Below are 23,363 nucleotides of genomic sequence, written 5' to 3'. Positions count from 1 at the left end.
CAGGCATTGAGTACATGGTGTGAGCAAAACAGACATGCACCCTTCCCTGTGGACTTACCTGTATAAAATAAGAGGAGACAGACACAAGACAAGCACACAAGTAAATAGCCAGTGATCATACAACCTCCCAGTGGTTAGCTACACCATTGGCCACCCATTCCTCCTCAAAATGTTTTCCACACGTAGCTTCTGAGATGCCACTCTTGGCTGATTTTCCTCTTCATCACTGGCTTCTCCTTCTCAGTCCGCCTTGCTGGCTCTTCCTCCACTATATATCTTCTAAATACTAGAGCAGCCAGGGTCCTTGCCTGGCTCTATGTTCTCTTCTGTATCTCTCCCTAGATGATCTCATTCACCCTCGCAGCATTAATTTCACATATGACTCCCAAATTTATATCTCCAATGCAAAACTCTCCTCTGAGGATATAATCTTCCCCCAGTTGAACCACCTTAGCACTTATCACTCTTGAGTTATTTCATGTGTTTTCTCTTTTGCCATGATTGTTTGCATACTTCCTTCATCCTCTTCCTAATTTATAAACCCCTCAAGGCGGGGATCCTTGGTCTGTTTCATCTTCAGTTTCCATAGTACATTGCAGAGTAACTGTTTAATATATGATTATTGAATTTAATGTTTGAACTGAATTTCTGCTTTAGGGATCACTGAGACACAGATGTAATGAAAGGGAATATTTTATTTAAAGAATAATGTCTCATCCTTCTGTATTTCCAAATGAACAACTTCAAATGAGAGAACACAGCTACATACATTAGCATGAGGTGAATACTTAAGTTTAAAAATGCTAAATTGAGCCAGTATCATCCCTTGTGGTCACAGCAGCTGCTGCAAAGGTTTTATAAATTGCCTATGTTCCCGCACCCCATCTGGCGATGCTGGCGTGTTACAGCCATGGATGACTTACTCTTCACAATAGCCTTCACTTGGATCTATTCCCTACTTTAAAATAAAAAGACAAAAAGAAGGTGCCAGGGGCTTGCCTAAAGTGCTCCCACCCAACCAGAGTATAATTCAACCACATAATGCTGACTCCTCAGCATTTACAGGATTAGATTCAGGGTCAAAGAGGAGGTCAGAAGAGGAAGGCTCTCTGGACTGCAGAAAGGTGTTTCACCATCAGTTCTAATAATAGCATGTGGTGGCTGCACTTCTGGTCTTTCCTCTGCATTTTAATCCCATTATTTTCTAAGCCTCTCCCAAGGCCTCCTTTACCAGTCAAAATCAGCCAAGGTTTCACATGCCCTTAGAAGAAAAGAGGACTGATAGAACCTCAGTATCGACTAGAGAAAAGCCAAGAGCCTTTTCATGCTGGATGATCCACGTGAGTCTGGGTTCCTGATTGCCACACAGGGAGGCCCTGACTATAGTGTGGACATTGGTTCCTTTGCACAGCTCCCTCATGTGTGTATGCAGAAGCTGCTTTTTCTCATCTTGCTTGCCCTAAAACATTTTTTGACTTAGCCTCCATATACTTGAAACTTACAGTTCAACCTGTCAAAATCAGAGGGAAATTGACTGAATGGCATCTTTCACGAAAACAAACTTTTTCCAACTGCCATGGCATTTTAGACTGTATCTTACTTTTCTGCTAGTGTTGCTTCCCTATCACATTTCCCTGGATAAACATATAGTTTGTGCCATAATATTTTTTAACAAGGAGTCCTCTGGGCAGACGGTGGCATTAGGAATTTCTGCTTGGCATTTGGTATGCTGTCCAGCTGAGTCCCCAACCATGTTGTGAGTCAATGCAAACACAGCAGCTTTCAATAAAGGAAACAGTTATCTGAGCAGGCTGCAGCTGTGACTCTCAGCGCAGCCTCTGGGTCACCAGTCTGGGATGTGAGCTGGCACCTTGTTAAAAAAGGTATTCTGACAGAGAGACAGCTGTCAATTGACTCTTCCAAAAATCCTCTTTCCCTGGGTTCTTCCAGTCCATCTCCTTGGCATGTGCCATTCCCTATGCATCTTATGTTAGACTACATCTCTGGTTTCTCACCACAGCTTGGACACTGCTGATGGGCTAGATTGATACCGTATGCTTTGTCATGTACCGTGATCCCACTCACGATGTTATTTCAGTGGGATAGATGCTGAGACTGTTCACCATGCCAGAGGAATCTTGCTGCACATAGTATTTCCTTTGCCCTCCTTTGGTAACTTCCCAAGTTCCCACAGTCACTACTTGGTTATGCATGTGTGCTAACGCTCAGACTACTTTGCAATTAGAGCCCTGCCAATTGGATAGCTAGTATTTCTATTCAATAATCTTTTCATTCACTCATACTAAACATTCATTACATAGCTCAATGTTAAGAGCCCTTTAACTTGTCATATACATGATGAATATAACAGCACTCGCATTCTAAACCCGGCTTTAACACAGCGGTACAGTGGTGATTATAAAACAACCACTCTGCACTGTGGCATCTCTAGCCATGGTGAATGTTATAAAGAAAGTGTGTTTACTCTAGTCCTTGCCCCTATTCCAGTCCCCACACACCACCAAACTCAATATAAACCCCACATAACCAGCAAGAATATCTGAAGTATGCAGGTTATACTTCATACCTGCATACTTCAGATATTCAGACAATGGGACAGTAGTAGGTGCATAGTGGGTGAGGTTCCCGGGACATGACCAGGACACTGGTTTATAGTGGCCCAAGCTGCTGTAAGTCTAAGATCCCACTGAAATGCTGTTCTCACTTTCCCACTTAATGGTTTAGGAACTCTTTTCTAGCCCCCAAAGCTACACTTCAAGCCACTTTTTTTTTTTAAACCTACACAGTTGCCTTTCCAAAAGTATCCTGCAGTGATTCCATGTTGCTCTTCCATTGTTTCCTCAGTTAGCCCTGACTCCATGTTTTGGCAATCTTTCAGCCTCATTCCTTTTTCCTCCCAATCTGTAATAAAACTAAGCAAAAAGTAGTAGGTATATTAGCTCAAGAATTGGGATGTACCCGTGGAACTGCTGGGCGATGCAAGTTTTTGTCAATGGCTATGGGAGCCCCTGGCATGGAAGGCCAGACCCACCACCCCCTCCCAAGGGAAAGAGGACAAGTCCCCATCCATCTGTCTTCTCCCCTCCTCTGGCATCATAGAACTATCACAGTAGATAGGGTCATTTCGCTGTCTCCCACTGGAGGTGGAGTAGGGGAGGGTCTCACGCCCAGAGATGCTCCTACAACTTTCTCCCCTCCCTTGTATTGAAGGATGAAGGGTATTTATTTGTTTCCCCACAGGAGATGAAGCAGGGAGTTTTTCTAGGGTTCTGGAAGGGCCCACCCTTGTCACCACCCTGTGGTGCCCCAGGGGTAATCAGCCAATTGAAGGAATGTAAAATCTGTATAATAAAATCTTAATTCTACAGAAGTATGATTCCAGCTACAAAATTTGAGCTTTCTATAAACATTAAACACTCTACATTTCCGTAAGTCCCACCACCAAAGGAAAAGAAAACAGCATTTAATTCTCTCTAACACTGAGCTATCCCCTCAGCCTACTCCCAACCAAGAACCTTGAGCAAAATTCTTTTCTCCATTTCAGAGGAGGAAAGTGGGAAATGCTTTTTCTTGTATGCAGAGACTACTTCAAAGTGGGAGGGGCTCCTGTTTGGGCCCTTTTAAACTAATTTTCCATCTGCTCCCAATCCAGGTTTATCCAGTTGTACCTCTTTATTGGGATATTGTTGAATGGAAGTACATAATAACCATTGTTTTATTTTTCATAAATGGGCTTCTACCAACAAAAACATAGGATTAGTCTACTGTTAGCATGAAAACCTGTGTCATGGCTTTTCCAGGTTCTACCTGAGGACCAGCACACCCCCACAGTCTTCCAGCGAGCAGAACAAATCAAAGAGGATTTCCAGAGACAGCAATAACTTTACATTCCACCCACTGCTCTCCCTGGGGCAGCAAATCTTCACTGTGAAATCTGCAATTCCAGGAGAGCAGAAAGCAATCTATCTCCCTCCAAAAACAAGTGGCCATTTCAGGGAACTGGACATATTTTCACTCCTAATGGTAGGTCTCCTTGGATTACTATGGTCTGCCATGAGCCTGGGAATTGTAAGACAAAAACAAAGGAAAGAAGGAAGGAAGGAAGGAAGGAAGGAAGGAAGGAAGGAAGGAAGGAAGGAAGGAAGGAAGGAAGGAAGGAAGGGAGGGAGGGAGGGAGGGAGGGAGGGAGGGAGGGAGGGAGGGAGGGAGGGAGGGAGGAAAAAAGAATGCAAAGTTGAAATATAGCAAGAACCCATTACTCTGTGAGTCCATTGCACTGCAGGCTAGGTTCCATCTCACACACACACACACACACACACACACACACAGAGTGATGTCCCAGTGTAAAGAATCCCAGCTAGTGGGCTCCCCAGCTGAATTCTACCTCTCAGAAGGGAGCTGGATAGGACAAAATTTCTATCTGAAAAGTCAGGGCAGGATTAGGAGGCGGAACCAAAAACACAGATTTAGCCCATTTCATCTAGCACAGAAGGACCCAGAATGCCAGGTATGATATCACCTAGTGAATATTTACTAAGCACCCACTAAGTGCCCAACACTGTTGAAAGAGATCAAGGGAACAGGAAGATGGTTGGTGCTGACCTAAGGAGAACCGTGTGCTCTCTGGTTTATAAGAAGTGAGCAATCACCAGGCAGGAAAGCTGTTGGAGGTCTGCACTGGTCTTAGAGAAAGGACAAGGAGCAGAACCCGATGCTACAGCAGGCCCTATGGTCACAGGTGACACCTCTTCCTTGTCCCCTCAGTACAACAGTGTATAAGCCTTTACTGTCCTACAGCTCTTCTTTTTGTTACACAGTGACTTTCAACCCTGGTTGTACATCAGAATTATCTAAGGAAGTTTTTAAAATCCTGTTGCCCAGAACCCACCCCAGACTAATGAAATCAGTCTCTGTGGGGGTGGCACCTAGGCTTCAGTAGTTCCTAAAACTCCCCAGGTGGTCCCAGTGTGGGGCCAAGATTGAAAACCACTGCATGGAGGTAATTGTCCTAAATACCTCTCCAGCTTCCCTCTGCCTCTACATTCCTCTTATCTAAGCTCTTACATTGCCTTTTTATTTTTAGTTTGTTCTACTTCATCCTTTCAGTAGATAATTCTATAATACTCCATTAAACCTTTTTTCATGCTTTAACTTTGCTTTTTCTCATTTAATTTTCATTGCCCACTCTACTTACTCCTTCTTCCCATTGTGTTTGTTTTGTTTTGTGTTTTCTTTAATCCAGCATTAACATTTGCAGGGCACTTGATATGGACACAGTACTACAGCAGGCCCTTAACTGCTGCTACAAATTACATTTAATGCAGTAATATTTTTTGTTAGATCCTGTGCCATGGCTACAGGCTCTGGTCTGATGGAAGATTGGCATTTTGGCTTCCTCCTTGGAAGCAGCTGCATTGCTGTATAAATTTAAGATCCCAAATAAGCATATTACAATAAAAAATAAAAGAAGCATTCACAAATATGAGGGAAAGAAGCATTAACAGCCGTCTGAAGCTAAACATCAACATCACCCCTGCCAAGCTCTTGGCCTCATTGTAGGGGGAAGACGCTTCCATGTGCAGCAAAAAGAGAAAGAATCCAGACTGCACTTACAACTAATGAGGCTGTTCTCTGAGGACAGGGCATTTGCTGATTTAGACTCATTTCCTCAAGGTCCTCAAGTAAGCCCAAGAGTACATAGGCCAGTCGCTGAGACACTGAAGGTTGAGATGTGGAAGAAAGGGCCAAGAGACTGTCCCAGGAGCAGAATGCTTCAGTCCTCCAGGGAAGCTTTGGGGGAGATCTGCCCTCTTGTCCTCCTACAGCTCAATTGAGAGCAGCCCCGGAGCCTCAGAACCACAGGCCCTGTAGTTCCCTGGGTCTGGAAAGCCCCCGAGAGACCAAATCACTGTCCTCCCCACAGAGCCAGCCCAGCACTGAGAATACCATACAAGTGAGAGGACGCTTGCCAAATAGATGCATGAATGAATGAATGAATGACTCCTCTGATGAAATTGTCCCAGGGAGAGCTTGTGGGAATACTGAAAAGGAAGGTGGTCCCCACACTGGTACCCCAGTCCTTGATACTCTGATGTGGCTTTTCAATTTCTCTATCTTCCTTTTACCTTGATTTATTTATTCTGTATCAATCTATTTGTTTATTTGTTCATTTATTTTAGGAATCAAGCCAGACACCTTGTTGGAGCAACAAGAACTAGAGACATTTGTTCCTTTTAGAAGAAGCAAAATTTTCCAGTGCCGACTGACAGGGAAGGAGATGAATAATTACAATATATGCTGGTAAAGAGGACCTGAGACAGCTTCCTGATTTTCGTACATCAACAAGAAGACTTCTATGGCCCTGGTCTCCAGCACACCTTTCTTGGTAGAGTTGAGAATTCAACCAGCCAATTCTTCCTGGAGATTCTCAGAGCCACATTGAGAGAGCAGGGGACTAACAAGGACTGCCCTATCCATGGTGACTCTCCTTGGCCTCTAGGTAAGTCACACACTGAAGCCTGCCCCTCCCACCCTCCACCCTGGTCAGCTAATCTAGGTTAATGCAGGTCTAACTTAGATTACAAGGCATGCTCGTGTGCATAATTTTGTTACCACCAACAACCACATGGGACAACGTTAGCCCCATTTTATTGTCCAGGAAACTGAGGCCTGGTGTGGCAAGTGACTTGCAAGTAAGAGGAGGAGTGAGATGTAAACCCAGATTCCTGAATCTAAATTCAGTGGTCTGCACTGCAGCATAGCTGCCTCTTGAGAACTAGAGTGGGCAGTGTGGAAGTGGGAATCCTCAAGTTCCCAGGTCTCTTCCAGCCCAGTCTTCTATGTAAAATTTTTCTCTTCCAGGCTTGTCTGAGCAGAGGTAGGGTGACCCCGCCGCCTGTTCCTCAACAGTCTGTGCAAATTCAAAGAAATAGAGTGTGAATTCAAGGAACTCATTTGAAGAACAGGAAAAGCAACTCCCTCCTTGAGGTTATGGGGAAATGAAGGTTGAAACATGGATCAGAAGACTTGCTAAGGTCCCTTCCACCCTCAACTCTTCCATTCTGTTCCCAATGAGGCCCAAAACACGGCTTTCTCCATCACTCTTTAATCTGTTGGTTGATTTGCTTGGTGCTCCCAAGAAGCACCGTGGCCCTGAAAACAAAATATTAATTATATCCACTTTACAGCCATCCATCGCTAGCCATCTGACGCTGATAGAAAGGCAAGAAGCACTCGTGGCAGTCTGCATATCAGGGTCGGCAGTTCCTTTCTTAACCCTCCTCTGTCTGGCAAGCTAAGGGAGCAGACGCTCCTGTAATGACCTGGCCTGTCTTTAGAGCTGCAGTCCTAAGAGCTGCTGTTCTTCCTGTGGCTGTAGTCTTGGCACTGAGTTCCTTCCTGCTCTTCTTTTGCTCTTGTGTGTAGCGGACCACAACATGCTTTCAGATCAGACATCCTGTGGGCAGAAGAAATTATTTCACTTCAATAAGAATTTTTGAAGACCAGTATGGGTTCAACGGGTGCTTGGGGGATTACACCAGAGATAAGAACAGACTAAGTCACACGCATGAGGCAACATTTACAAATCAAACAACACAGTATGCAATAGCAGCTTCCGAGTTTCTGCAGAGGAGGGGCTAAGGACAGCAACCTGGTTGGAAGATGCCTCAGGAACTTGCCTTGAGGCTGTATTTTCATAGCACGTAAGATTGGGAAAGACATCAAAGAATGGGAAACCTTCCATTCTGGAGAGATGGAGATTATGAGGGAGAATGGATAAAGCCCCCAAAACCACTCTTGCCTCTCCTACTAACTGTTCAAGTCTCAGGTATCATTATTTGTATGACAAGGAGAAAATTAACATTGTTAAGCAATGAGCCAAGGGTTTACAAGCATAATTTCATTTATTTCTCACAGAAATCCTATGAGCTATCTTCTCCCATTTTACAGAGTATAAAAAAATTAGTTTTTCCTAGAAATCACATGAAGGGACAGACATCCCCTTGGCAGGACCAAGGAAGCTGTGGCCTAATTGCTGGCCTTGACATGAAGGAAGGACTGAGCACAAAGAACACAGCCTGCACAGGGCCGGAGGAGGGTTGGGTCCGAGGGCAGAGCCCTGGTGGATGTTTCTGCCTTCCACCTGGGCACCCCGAGACAGGCTGTGTTTTTGTTTAAGTTCCGTCTTTTCCTGCCACAGACCCAGGCCAAGCTGACTGCTCCTGACCTGGTGAAGCACTAGCCACACTCTGTCGCAAGCTCCCACCGCATCATCACCTGTCCTCTCCTGTACTGTCTTCTACCTCTGGCTTTGATTTATCATTCATACCAGCTCTCTCTCTTAGTCAGGCCTGGAGGAAGGTTGTTTTTGGCCATTAACAATAAATTCTTAAAATTCCCTCTAACCAGTGGAAGACACAAATCGCAGTCATAAACATAATACACATTCTTGGGACTTTTCAAAACGACTTCCTGAATAATTTGAGATAGTTCAACAATAATTATCTAGAAAGACAGGCTTACCTGAGCCCTGCTAACTGCTCTTTTGATATTAATACAGCTTTAAGCCCTCTCTACTTCTTTCTGCCTGAAGGCTTTTTTTAATACATGTCCTCATTTGTTACATAGAATGGTATTTCCCTAACCATGCCCCATACCTGTTTCAGGCAGGGTCCCAGCAGGAGACAGGGCACTCTCGGGGTGATTAGAGAGAGTTTAATGAAAGGGACTTTTACAAAGGTGTGGACAGGTATTATGGATTGAACTGTGTCCCCCAAAGAAAGATATGTTGAAGTCTTAACTCCCAGTACCTTAGAATGTGACCTTATTTGGAAATAGGGTCACTGCAGATGTAATTAGTTTCAATGAGTTCATACTGGAGTATGGTAGGCCCCTAATGCAATATGACTGGCATTCTATAATACAGCCAAGTGAAGACAAAGACACGTGGGGAGAGAAAACCATGAGACAGTGCAGGCAGAGACTGGAGTGATGCAGGTGCAAGCCAAGCCAAAGACCATCAGAGTTTCCAACAAACCACCAAAATCTAGTAAGAGGCTAGGAAGGATTCCCCTACAGGTTTCAGAGGGCGCATGGCCCTGCTGACACCTTGATTTCAAACTTCCAGCTTCCAGAACTGTGAGACAATACATTTATATTGTTTTAAACCACCTAGTTTGTGGTACTTTGTTAAAGCAGCTAGAGGAAATTAATACAGAAGGGTTATGAGAAACCAAAAAGAAGGTGGTGAAACACCCAAGGCTGGCAACAAAGAACCGCTGCCATGCCAGGCCTGAAGCGTGTAGGGGAGGAGCCTTTACTGAAACCTGCAGCTATGGAAGAGGAGCTATAGCTTCCAATGGAGGAAGGCACTCTCTCCTTCCCTCCAGTCTCCTGAAGGTGTCTCCATTGGCCAAAATAGGATGGAGAGCCAGTGGATGCCGCCAATTAAGGTCAGGCTCTTAGAGTACGAAGTAGAGTGGATGTGCAGGAGCAAACAGACTCAGTTGCAACTTCAATGCCACTTCCTCTTCAGGGAAGCCTTCCCTGACCTCCTGACCAAACCTGGCCTCTGTAACATGCTCTCATAATCCTTCTGCTTCTGCAGAATACTTATAGCTGCAATGGAGGAATAAACTATGCAAATCATTAAGTGATGACTGGCTCTCATGCTAGAACATAAGCTGCATGAGAAAAAAGACCGTGTCTTCCAATCATCAACGGCAGACCCTGAATCCTCAGGGTCTGGCATGCAGTAAGAATGACTAGGTTTCATAGGATGTGCCAAGAACTAGGCAGCCCGATAGAAAAAGGTCAAGTGTTTAAGTCCAAACAGATTGACCTCGGCAACTTTCAAAGAGCTATAGACAGCAGACAGCATTATGTTCTGCTGGGGGAGGGGGTGCTGATTATACCATTTATAACATCAAAGAATGTGCCCACCTTGAGTACTTGCTAACAGTCCTCCAAGAGCAGTAGGCAGGATGGGCAGTTGCGTAAAGTGAGGTGAGGCAGGGGTGGGTGGGGAGAGCAACTACTATGGGGTCAAGAAACTTGAGCTGCTCCTATCTGAATTTTTGTTCCCAGTCACACTGGGGAACTTAAGAAAGCTTAAGTGAGTCTTTCCTCCACTAATCTGTGAATGTAAGTCCTGCATCCACTTGCTAATATGGAATGCCACCTTCGCTCTTGCTTTTTTGCTTACCAAGTGACCCCCTTCCCAGCTTCTGCTGCACTCTCTAGTTCCCATTGTTAATTTACCTGTTTGATTTCAAAATTTCAAAGATGGACCTTTAAACTCAAAAGTGGAGGTCCCAAAAATCCTAACACTCCCCTCTTTTGAAGTCCACATAAATTTAGCCCGTTGTAAGTTGGGATGTAGTGGTGGTTTCTAAGTTTTTTACAATATTTTGCTTTGTGTAATTTAACACAAGTAAACTTAGAAGCCTTCAGAAAAGAAGATAGATGAGCTCAATAAAGATCAGGAAACTCTGGTTCACATTTGGAAGACAATGTTTCATTGGATCGCTCTTTAACACATGGGTAAATCACCGTTATCCAACTTTGCCTAGAGGGAGTTTGCAGTCAACACAACAATCATTACAATATCTTCAGTCTTTGTGCACATACTATCGATCTCCTCATTTGATGGTTCTTTTGATTACAGCTGTAAATGTCAATAATTCTTCTTGGTATTAATTATTAACATCACCACATAGTGTCTAACATGTACATCTAATCTGAAACTAGAACAACAATATCAAATTTAACATCTAGGGCAGGAAGCAGAAACCTTGTCATCAATTAAATAAGCTGCCTTAATCTCCTCTCAGTTGGCCTAACTTATCTGAACCACACTATTGGTCTTGAAGGTGGCACTGTCATCCCATTAACAGGCAGCAGGCCCTGCGAGCCTCCTGTGATCAGCTAGGCTTCTCTGGGGAATGAAACAGCTGCTGATAGGGACTGACTTCCTCAGTCACAAGTGTTTCACAAGTGTGTTGGTTCAGAGGAGGGACCAGGCAGAAGGTGGTTGACAGGCAGAGCTGCCCCTGAGTGAGCCATGCAGAGGATCTCCTCCCTCATCCATCTCTCCCTCTTCTGGGCAGGTAAGGCAGACTCCAGAACTTTGGCCAAGCAAGACTCAGCAGCAAAGAAGCATCAAGGCTCCCAGGACCTTGTACTCCTGGACCTCGCTCCTTACTCAATGGTCTCAGCCTCCAGCCCTCACTGAGCCTGTCTCTTGTGTCTTTTCTCTCAGGAGTCATGTCAGCTGTTGAGTTGGTGCCTGAACACCAAACAGTGATTGTGTCAGTGGGGGACCCTGCCACCCTCAAGTGCTCCATGAAAGGAGAAGCAATCAGTAACTACTATATCAACTGGTACAGGAAGACCCAAGGTAACACAATGACTTTCATATACCGAGAAAAGGGCATCTATGGCCCTGGTTTCAAGGACAATTTCCAAGGTGACATTGATACTGAAGAGAACCAGGCTGTACTTAAGATCCTTGCACCATCAGAGAGAGATGAAGGGTCTTACTACTGTGCCAGTGACATCCACCCTGCTGCAGCTCTACTTCTGAGCAGCTCAAAAACCATTGCCGGCCGGGCACGGTGGCTCATGCCTGTAATCCCAGCACTTTGGGAAGCTGAGGCAGGAGAATCACGAGGTCAGGAGATCGAGACCATCCTGGCTAACACGGTGAAACCCTGTCTCTGCTAAAAATACCAAAAAAAAAAAGAAAAAAAAATTGGCCAGGTGTGGTGGCGGATGCCTGTAGTCCCAGCCACTCAGGAGGTTGAGGCAAGAGAATGGCGTGAACCTGGACGGCGGAGCTTGCAGTGAGCCGAGATCATGCCACTGCACTCCAGCCTGGACGGAAAAAAAAAAAAAAAAAAAAAAAAAAGACATTGCCACCCATGTAGAGCAGCAGTTCCAACAAGATCATAATTTTCTCTTGAATAAATAATTTAGGAAATGGGGACCAGAGAAAGCCAGTGTTCCTACCTTTCTTTCAGGTTCAGCCACTCAGCTTGCACATGCCCTCCCATGGTGCTCAGACAGTCAGCCCCCAGTGCGACAGAAGAGAGGGGAGATGGAGCCAAAGGAATGAATCGTAGCATCTACTGTGACAGTTTTCTTGGGGGCTCATAAAAGGTTTGACCACAGAGCCACAGTGCTTAGAGTATAGCATAGATTAAGGAGGCACCTTATCATGTACAACCATGGGTGACATCCAGTTTTTCCACAGCCACATGCCTCTGAATTTACATGTTCTAGAGAAAAAGGACTGGCAATGAGGGGAGGCTCCTCTCCCTCCTTCAGATCAAATATGTACACTACCTGTCATTTTGCCCAACATGGAAGGAAAGGTTCCATCTGTAGCATGCTCTATTGTTTTGATGATTACTGACTGGATATTTTGTTTTGCTTTGTTTTGTTTTTTTCGTGAGACAGAGTCTTGCTCTGTCACCCAGGTTAGAGTGCAGTGGCATGATCATAGTTCACTGCAGCCTTGCACTCCTGGGCCCAAGCTGGATTATGGTGTTTTGCTCTCCCTTTCTTCTCTATCTCTTTACTTTCACATGTATTAGAAACAAAACATTGAAAAATTGCTTCCACTGGCTCTTCCTTATCCTTCTTTGGACAGCTCAATTCAACCTGCACTTTTATCTTGAACAATGTGTTTTTCCAGATTTAGATGACTGACAGGGCTGTCTACTCCAAGGCTGAACCTGTGGCAGAAATCAGCCTTCCTTCTGTTCTCATCTAGAAAATCTACCACTTACCTTATTAAATAGCCTCATAAGAACGTGTGGTGATAGGTATGGTCAGTGACTTGATTGCAGTGATGGTTTCACAGATGTACAGGCATAAATTCATCAGATTAGATACTCTAAATGTGTACAGTTTATTTCACATTAAGTATACTTCAGTACAGTTGTAAAAATATTTGTTTAAACCCAAAATGAATTCTTTAGGCTTCATTGGACCACTTCAGGCAATGTCTACAGAAAATGTTCTTCAACAAACCCCTCTAGTCAAATATCCTGTTTTCCACAGAAGGACAAAGAGGCTGACAGGGCTTGCCACACCTTACTTGGTTTCAGTCAGGGCTTTTCACTGTTTCACCAAGGGTCTTCCCAATCCTCTCTCCTCTCCTGATTCTGCCTGACCTTTCATATATATATATATATATATATGAATACATATATACATATAAATACATGTTTTACATATATGTTATAATATGTCATTGTTCCATGCATTTTAGTCATGACTGCCCCCATGAGCTCTTATCATTTATTTCCCCCAAACAGCTCGAAACCTTCAGAAAACCTCTCTTTTCTACTCTTCATCCCAAACTCACTCACTCTGACCTGATGCCTGATCCTAACATAGGCCTGGAACCTGCCTTCTACCTTTCTGTCCCACCCCATTGGGCAGCTTCTTTGGTTGAATGGTCTGCAAGCCCTGGATATTGGCTCTGCCCTTGGACAAAGTCAGGTTCCCAAATCGCCATCCAGATACAGCACTCTGAGCCCCATGATCTTGGAAGGGGTTTGGACCCAGCCTTCCCCAGATGTATTTACACAGAGGGCCTATCATGATTCGTCAAGCCCACTGCCCGCCACTCAAATCTAATTCTCCTTCTTTGAACGAGTGATAGTCAGGAAGGTGGAGTGCATCTCCAACATGGAGAGGATACAATTCTTCTCCCAGTTTGAAATCATGATTTGGAAAAAGAATGACATCTGGAAAGCTGGTTATGCAGATGTCAAAGTTGTGGAGCCATGGTTTTCTAATGCCTGCAAGATGGATTCCTAGTGACTCCCTGTAACAGAGACTGGGAAGAACGTCTCTAAGAAGGAGGGGAATAAATATCTGGACAAATCCATAGAGCTATATGTCTTCTGTATTAATAACTAATATCTGTTGAGTGCTTACTATGTGCCAGGCAGCATTCTAAGCACTTAATGTGTGTTATATGATTAATCTTCACAGCAATCCTAGTATTCATTTTCTATTCTTGTCCTTATTTTACAAATGAGTACCCTAAGGCACAGAAAACCTGAAATACTTGCCCAAAGTAGTTTAGCTAGTAAGGGAGGGTGACAGATTTCAGACTCTTGATGCTGCACCAGAGGACACAGCATGTAATTTAGGGAGACGGGGGACCCATAGAGAAGGCCACCTCCAGGATGTGTCAGAACCAAGGGACAACAGGGACTGTGCCCTCACCACCAAACCTGTTCAAACTGATACTCCGTGACCATCTGTCAAAAAACTAGGACAACAGAGCAATGGTCCCAAATGACCTCTCAAGTGTTTTCTAACTCTGAGATTTTGTGATCCTGACATAAACTTCACACTGTCTTCTAAAATCATCTGCATCTCTTCATCTATGAAATGGGGATAATAAGAGTTCTGTGTTATAAAATATATAATTATAGAAAGTAAATAAATTGCATTGCCTCTAGTAGCTATTTAATAAATGTTACTTATTATAAGAAAAAGCAAACTGCAAGGAAGAATAATTGAGAAGAAAGTGAACTAAATTACTGAGCACCAACAAAATGCAGCCACTTTACAGGTATGGACTCACTTATCCTATGACAACTCAGTGAGGTCTTTATCATCTTTTCTGTTTTGGAAGTGAGGATACTGTGCCTCAGAGAGGCTGGACAGCTTGCTTACAGAAGCAGAGCCAGGATCTGGATCTGACTTGAAGCCTGATTGTCCTGGCTGGGGTACTGGGCTGGGAGCTGCGGGATGTACTAAAGAAATACCTTACCTATAGCAACATCTCAAGTAAAGGATGGCTGGGAACAGGTAAGTGAAGTCTGGTCATCTTTGCTCACGCAAAGATTGCTCTTGACTCCTTGGCCAGTTTCCAGAAGAAGGAATAGGATGTGAGGTCTTCAACTCCTTCCCCCTGCCTCCTCTCCCCTTCTTTAAAACACCAATTGCAATTTCGACTTCCAGGCTGTTCTCCCGAGATGGCTCACTCCCCTGACTGAAGGAAGACAGCTATTCCTCAGCCCATTGCCAATCACTCCTGAGCACCACTCCTAGGTCGGCAGCTTTTCTCCCAGGGTACACCATGAGAAACATGAGAAACTGGCCCACATATTCCCTCCTTCTGATGCTTGTCAAAGATAGTCTCCTGTTGGACTCCCTTAGAGTCTCTAGGGGTGCTCATGGATTCACTGCCTTTTCCTCTCCTTCTCAGGGGCTTGCCTGGAGTGGAAACTATAGGGGTCCAGGGCCGGCATAATGAGAGCTAGAAAAATTCCCTGGGTTTCTGTCAGGTCCATAGAGTTGGTGACTTTACCACCCACATATATCTTTGCTGTCAAGCAAAGTGTGCAAGTTTGTCTCTTCCATTGTCACTGACTTACCACTTATACAGAGGCAGCAATGGGGCTTGAGATCTGACAGCCACAATTCTCTGCATTCAAAAGTGAACAAATGGGCACCAGAAAACACTGCAGTGGATTAAGATGCAGGAGCCACTGGGTAAAGAATAGAAATTAATTTCTAACCAAATGTCTCTGCTTTAGTTAGGGTCTTAGTCCACCGCAGTATCTTAAACAATACGTACTCAATGATAAATTTTCCGTGACAAGGTGAACAAACTCAGAATCAAGGCTCCTTTCCTACTCTTCAATTCAGCACATTACCCTAAAATATTCATTGAAATGATAGGATTATGCAGCTTTATTTTTTTGTTAGAGCTCTTTATTCATTCTTTCAGTAAATACCATCTCTCATATCTGCTTAGTTTTTTTCCACAGCATTTATCACTATTTGACGTGCTACATATTTTACTTGTTTATATTTTGTTGTCTGGCTCTCCACTGGAATACAAGGTCCTTGATGGCGGGGATGAGTTTTTGTCTGTTGTGTTCATTGCTTTAACTCCAGCACTTAGAATAACTTTGGCCCATAACAGACACTCAATAAATGTATTAAATGAATGAGTGAATGAAATACATATGAGTGAGTGCTATGTACCCTGCACTGAGCTGGATGCCAGGGACATAGTGGTGCACAAGGCTGGTGCGGACTCTGCTCTCATCTACCCACTAAAAAAATGCTATTGACTGTAACAAGATTTTCTGAAGAGTTGATTATAGAGAACTCTGGAACACAAAACAACTTACTCTTGGAGAGCAGATATCAAGGCTCCTAAGTACATTGGATGTTAGCAGGGGCAAAATGAAGAAAATAGTAGGCTTTCTCTTTTCTCCACCTTTTCTCTCTTTTGAGTCCCAAGGGCCCCGGCCCTGAGTCTGAGGCTGTCAAAGAAAAAGCCAAACACTTCTGTTTTATTTCACAAAGGAATTTTGCGAACCTTCTCTCCAAACAGACTTGCTGGGGCATGCTATTTCACAATGAAAAGCCACAATAACACAGCTTCCTAAACAAAAGAGTGATTCCTAACTCCCTCTCGCTTTATCACCACCACCACCAAATGATTTCGGTATTCTTCAAGAATACAGAATCCACTGGGTCTTTTTGGGCTTTTTAGCAATTTACACATGCACAAACGCATATGTTTATGAGTGGTAACAGCGTACGTTCGAGTACGTGAAACACTGCAGGGACTCTCCGAAGGCGTGCCCTGGATGCCCCAAGGCTCCGAGGCAGCAGTCAGCCAGTGGAACAGTGTGCCACCCAGCATGCTCAACTTGATAGGAAAAAGACCCAGTGACAGGGCACAGGAAGTCAAGCCAACATGCAATTGCTTGTATTAATTTAAATAAAGCCAGGTTCTCAAACTCCATGTTTAAATAAGAAATCTAACAGTCATAAGTTTTCTTTATACCTGCATGCATATGATAGAATAGGGAAAGTTTAAATTATCCTTCTGGCTTAAGGACAAAATTGCATGAGTATTTATAACTTTCAGAAAGAGAAATGTCAGTCTAAATATATTACTAGGGCAACAAATTATTAAGAAAAAAAAAACCCAAAGTACAAACTTTTGGAAATTAAAGTTGCTTTCATAGAATATAGCAGCATTCACTCAGTAACAATTCATTAAGTACCTCGTATGTGCCAGATGCTTTTCTAGACACAATGGAAGCACAGCTCTCAGAATCTCAGGAGCTTATATTTCAGTGGAAATAAACACAAAATAAAATAAGTAAAATATATGTCAGATGGAGATAATTGCCTTGGAGAGGAGTAAAACAGGCGGGGAGAGAGAGGGTTGTCAGCAGGCTTGGAGAAATTACAATTTTAAATCAGGTTGTCAAGAAGGGATACAATGAGAAGGTGACATTTCAGCAAAGGCCTGCGTGCAGGCAGGGAGCCCAATATTTGGCGTGTGGATGTTTGCTGGACTCCCTCTGTTAGAAATAACATTTTCGTGCACATTCTTAAGACGCATAATCGTACCAGCTTTTCTGTAGGTTGGGGAGATAAGGAATCATTTTTTCTTTCTTATCTTGCTAAGAGCTCTTTCACAAGTAGTTCACACTTTCATTTTTCAAAACCAAGCGATGAAATGCCATTAATTAGCACAAAGTGTGTTGGGGAGTGGACACGAGGGTTTGGCAAGGAAGCAGTCCTGAAAAGATCAAAACTTGCAATATGAACAGGAAGATGACAGCACCGATTATGACAAACGGAAAACGGGGCATGGCATTTTGAGCCCTTTGCCTTGAGTCTCTCCCTAGTCATGTGACCACATTCTGTGGACTGAAAAGTGTTTCTTCCCCAACCACAGAGGTAAGAATACAAAGTAGGTGATGCATTTCTCTCACTGGTCCCCAAATGACTCCACTCCAGCAGCCCCAGAAAAGAATCTGCAGCTTCATCTATACCTGCAGGTTGATGTGCCTCCCAAAAACTGTCTCACTCAATTGTGAAGCTGAAATCAATCCTGTGTTCACCTCAGTGGGGTTCTTGGTTTTTCTCTTCTGGCTTCTTCAAAAAGCCAATCATAGAGAAACCTGAGGACTGTGGAGCCACTATGGAGAAGGCTGGAGTGCCTTTACCATCCCTAGCTGAGCTTTAGGGATTCGCCCTCCAGGGCCTCTGGGTGTGCTGGGATCACATGGCCTAAGGTAGGCCCGAGAGTCAGTCTCCATCTTTACCTGCCACCTGACAGGAGTGAGAATTTTTACTTAGAGGCAGTGAAAAGGAAAGTCAGCAGCCCCAGGGACAGTACCAAGAAGACACCACCTGAGGGTGTGTTGTCATAAGCTCTGACACAGCCAAGGCCTCCTCGGGCATAAAGACCTCCCTGTGTTTGCATAACACCTGTGTTATAATCGTGAGTGATCAATAAAGGAGTAACTGCCTCAGTCTTCTAAAGAAATGAAGAAGCGTTTTATGCACCAAGTTCATAAATAAGCACACAAAAAAACACAAAGGCCTGTGTAGCTGCCTCTGTACGTTGAAATTAGAGAACTGGTACAAGAACAATAACCCATCTCTGTAGTAAGAATCAATGTAAAATCTTTGAGTTCATAGCTAGCCCATTTCTCAGCATCAAAACCATCATCATGCTTTCTGTATGGAGGATATCCACCCCCACATATGCACACTCAGAGTGTCAGAGCAATGAGAAACCAATTATCATCAGGCTCCACCTCTTCGGTTGAAGACGTAGAAACCGATGAATGAAGAAATTAAGTGACTTTTCCACATCACACAATATAGTGCAGACAGGTAAAGTGATATACTATATTTCTATCCCTTTCCTCCAATGTCCTAGAAGTCAAGCGCTAAGAAAAGACAGAAAGGGTAAACCACGTGATCATGCCAAAGTGAAAGAAAAATGGCAGTGGCGTGTTCTCCACTTTCCAGACAACTACCTCCTGTCATCTTCCCCTGTCATTGCGATCCGTGAAAATTTTCTCATTGTTTTAACAGAAGGTCTCATGGCACAATTTAAACAGGCGTTTTTCCTCTCTTAAATAGGTGGCAATGCAGTCCAGGTAGGCAAAGTGATATACAAAAATAAATAGCCTTAATCATTCATAAAAATATTAATGTGTGTCAAATTTAAAAACAATAAACTGCAAATTGCCCCTAACTTTGGCAAGGTCCTTTCACCTATCTTAAAATGAACAAGTTTACAAATTTGAGCTATTAAGTTTTTGTTGTTTTTTTTCTCCTTGAGACAGAGTATCGCTCTTGTTGCCCAGGCTGGAGTGCAATGGCACAATCTCAGCTCACTGCAACCTCCGCCTCCCTGGTTCAAGTGATTCTCCTGCCTCAGCCTCCCGAGTATTTATAACTTTCAGAAAAAGAAATGTCAGTCTAAATATATTACTAGGGCAACAAATTATTAAGAAAAAAAAAACCCAAAGTACAAACTTTTGGAAATTAAAGCTGGGATTACAGGCGTGCACCACCAGCTATTTTTTTTCATTTTTAGTAAAGATGAGGTTTCACCATGTTGGCCAGGCTCGTCTCAAACTCCTGACCTCAGGTAATCCACCCACCTTGGCTTTCCAAAGTGCTACGATTACAGGTGTGAGCCACTGTGCCCGGCCACATGTGAGGTTTTTATAAGTAAGTTCTTTTAGTAGTGAAAAAAGTATAGCCTCTGGAATCAGAAAAAAATTAGAATCACAACCCCTCACTTACTAGTTCTGTGACCTTGAAAAATGTTGCTTTAACTTTTCTAAACCTCTATTCCCTCATCCATAAAATAAGGGTAATAATTTCATAGAGTTATTATAAGGATCAAATTAAATAATTGCTAGTAAGTATCTGAGTGACTACAAAGTGGAGGTGCTCAATAATGCTAACTCCATTCCTTTCAGTACCCGATGGTCTGTAGTAGAGTGGTTTCACCCTCTTCTCCAGACAGAAGGAGACAGAAAAGCCAGAATGGGAGAGAACATGGCCAATGACCACTAGTGTTTTTCCAAACCAAGAAATCTAAAGTGCCTATCAGCACATTTTTCATCAAAATACCTCATCAGGAATGTTCTTCCCACACGACCTCTCTAAATCCTTTCCCTGCACTAATGATAGTGAAGGTCCCAATGGCAAGATCATCACTGGGACGGTCTAGCTCCCCAACAAGAGACAGTGTCCTCATTGCCCTTCATTTGCAGAGATCAAAGTGACGCATGTCAGTGTCAGCTTCACCAATAGTAACAGGGAGAGTATTTTTTTTTTTTTTTGAGACAGGGTCTCACTCTGTTGCCCAGGTCGGAGTGCAGACGCATGACCATGGCTCATTGCAGCCTCAACCTCCCGGGCTGAACTGATCCTCTCCCCTCAGCCTCCTGAGTAGCTGGGACTACAGGCGTGCAGCACCGTTCCTGGCTCATTTTTTAATTTTTTGTAGAGACGAGATCTTCCTATATTACTCAGGCTGGTCTTAAATTCTTGAGCTCAAGAGATCCTCCTGCCTCAGCCTCCTGAAGTGCTAGGATTATAGGCGTGAGCCTTCACGCCCTGCATGAATGAATTTTTTACATCAAACCTTCTCCAACACACTTAGTCCCGATGTCTGAGACAAGAGCTGCACAAAGGAGTCTCAATCTTCAGAAAGTGCAGCCTTACCAAGCTTTACGGATGCTCTCCCACAGGGCCTCCCTAGTCTTTAGGACACGTTTCATTCATGCATCCGTTTAGGAATAGAGATCTTATACCATCCTTACAAAGGAACCTATAATATTAGTTACTGACCTGTGATGAGTCAACTGTCCATCCTTATTCTGCCCATGCTGTCTACATGGAGTTAGTTTTCACTGTAGTACTTGGCCAAGAAAAACCAAGTTTTTCTAAATGAATTCCAGGGATAAATAGTCTCATTCCAGTTCTTTGGCTTCTTCCACTAAAGAATTATAGGGACCTGATCTAGGGAAACTGGGAGGAAAAGTCAGGGAATGAGAGCCACTGTTTGCCAGAAATGCATGTTCTGATGGGGAAAGATAGTTCAAGATATCTGCACCAAATCACTCACTGGGAAGAAGCTGTCTGAGATCTGAGGAAATTTCCACCTGCTAAAAAGAGCTAGCAGTCTGCTGGAAAGAAAAAAAAATTCATTTGGGTGTCAGAACTCTTACTCTTCACTTTGTGTGTGACTGTAGACAAGTCAGTTAACCTCTTTGCACCTCAGATTCTCATCTGTTTAGTAAAGAGTTCACGTTAGATGATCTCTAAGTTTCCTTTAGCACTAACAAGCTATAGGTCTCTGCCTGGCAAGAAAGAGAAGGAAGCCTCCATGGGACATAGGAGATCAAATATGAAAGATTCCCGAGATATAGGAGTACAGATTCCTGCCTAGCTAATTCCTGTATGTGACACAGTAAGGATAAAATCGAAAAAAGGAACTAAATGAAATACACTCATGATTAACCAAAGGGGACTGAAAGTCATGGCTAACCTCACACCTACCTTGCATCACCTCCAGCTCACCTCCCTTGAGACACTCCTCCTCCTCTTTAATGCCTCATCATGATTCCCAAAAACTGTGATCACTCAAGGTTGAAGCTTTTAATCTCCCATGTATAAAAGGATATGCAAATAGAGTTCAGTTTCCTGTTGAGTCTCTGCCAAGGTCTTAGCCTGGCAGTTCTGGGAAAAGAGCCAAAGACCTCATATTTCTTGGCTGTTAACATTCTGCCATCTGTGCTCAGGTCAGCAGCCTGGGCTTCAGGCTGTGGTTTGTCTTTAGTCTTACATTTTCCCAAGTTTTCTGAAGGAACCCTTTAGAATGTTCCTGCAAGAAAGTAAGATACAAGTGGCTCCCAAGAAACCAGACAGAGGATTTTCTGGTTGTATTTGGAGGCAGTAAGAAAAAGACCAGGAAGTCTATACTTGTATAGTATATAGCCACAGAATCCAATCTTGCAAGCTACTTGAAATACTGATATTAATTAAGTCTTAGGCAGGGCTTTCAATAAGTCATCTGTGTCTCCAATATGGGAGTCCCACATCATGCATATGCAGAGTGGAAAACAACAAGTTCCTCGGGTACAGTACAGCATTCAAAAATTAAAGACCTGAAAAACACAAGACATCTCAGTGTGCTCCCGGGCTGGAGGCTCTGCTAAACAACAGAAGCAGAGACCGGACTAATTGTCCCCTGTATCTCTTTGACTGAACTCACACAAAATAGAATCTACCATTTTTACTCAGTGCAGGGTACCCAGACCCAAGTTTACTACAATGTTGTTACCAATATTCTGATTGAAAATTATATATTCCAAGCTATGTTAAATTTGACCTTTTATTAAACATGGAATTTCTACTTTTTCTGTAAGTGCCTTGTCTTACTTGTATTTCCCATCTAAAGCTAACTCCCCAAAGGGCTTTCCTATATGTTCTCACTTCCATTACAAAGTCAATGTACAAGTTAATTTTTTTAATTTCTTTAGAAACCTTTATAAAGAGATTTCCTCCTTCATTTCTCGGTTATCCCAGGCAACTGTCAGGAGCAAAGAGCTCAAGCCTGCACTGCCTTGGAACAGGACATCAGTAAAAGATACTCTCAATCTACTCAGAAGGCTGAGGTGGGAGGATTGCTTGAGCCAGGGGTTCAAGACCAGCCTGGACAACTAAGTAAGGCCCAGTGTCAAAAAAAAAAATGTTATTGTTCCATACCCAATCATTCACTTGGTGTTTTCTGCATCATTTATTTATGAATATCTCAGTCTGTTCTTAATCCTTGAGCCTCTATTTTTTAAAATCATACTTTCTTTAATATCTACTCAGAGTGTTGCTTCTCTTCAAATTTCCCACCTCTTAGTTCTCCTCCCACTTTCTCCCACCCTGAGCATTATACCTCCAACAATGATCATTCTAAGACCATTTACATCTCAATAGGGAAGTGATATAAAACAGGTCTCCTTACTCTGTTTTGGAGGGTTTTTTGGTTGTTGTTGATTGCTTCTCTGTCCCACCCCAAACTCATGTGTGTCTGAAATTTAGCACCACCTTGCGCCGTTTGTGAGCATTTTCCTCAGAGGCTTGTCCCAGAGCAGCATTTTCAGACTGAGCCTGAACTTCACTGATGTTAACGACCCTTTAAAGTGCCTGGCTCCGAAAGACTCAGGAGTTCCTGCGTAAATCCAGGTCCAGCTACTTCATCACTGTGACTTGTTTTTGGAAAGGTTGAGCTATCAACATATTGCTCCTGTAAAGGCTCAGAACTGAATCTTAGATTCTCCAGGATATATGGGTCCTCTGTGGCTCCTGGGCAGCAGTTCTGTGGACTGTAAATGAGAGATGTCCAGATCATACACCTTCAATGGAAAAAAAAGCACTGTCACCTTAGACGACTCCATCTCTGTGGTCTACTTTTGTCTTCCTAATACCATACATCATTCTCCAATGCATTTATGGCAAGCCTCATCTAC

The 23,363-nt window shown here is 43.4% G+C and overlaps 1 long non-coding RNA gene and 1 gene segment (V, D, J or C); one reads left to right on the top strand and one right to left on the bottom strand.

Annotated features, from left to right (window-relative positions):
* Nucleotides 1-7,110: 7,110 nt before the first annotated feature.
* LOC105499649 (uncharacterized) lies at nt 7,111-21,777 on the bottom strand. The gene is made up of 2 exons (XR_011626021.1): nt 21,400-21,777; nt 7,111-7,477 (listed from the first exon to the last, which is right to left on the bottom strand). It is a non-coding gene; the product is annotated as an uncharacterized lncRNA (long non-coding RNA).
* LOC105499650 (T cell receptor delta constant-like) overlaps nt 10,976-23,363 on the top strand; it is a 45,003-nt gene continuing 32,615 nt past the window's right edge. Inside the window, 2 exon segments of the C gene segment in view lie at nt 10,976-11,129; nt 11,282-11,576. Coding sequence covers nt 11,084-11,129; nt 11,282-11,576 — 341 coding nt within the window.

Source organism: Macaca nemestrina, chromosome 7 (genome assembly GCF_043159975.1).
Source record: "Macaca nemestrina isolate mMacNem1 chromosome 7, mMacNem.hap1, whole genome shotgun sequence".
NCBI classification, from domain to species: Eukaryota; Metazoa; Chordata; class Mammalia; order Primates; family Cercopithecidae; genus Macaca; species Macaca nemestrina.
This window is presented reverse-complemented; position numbering and strand designations above follow the sequence as displayed.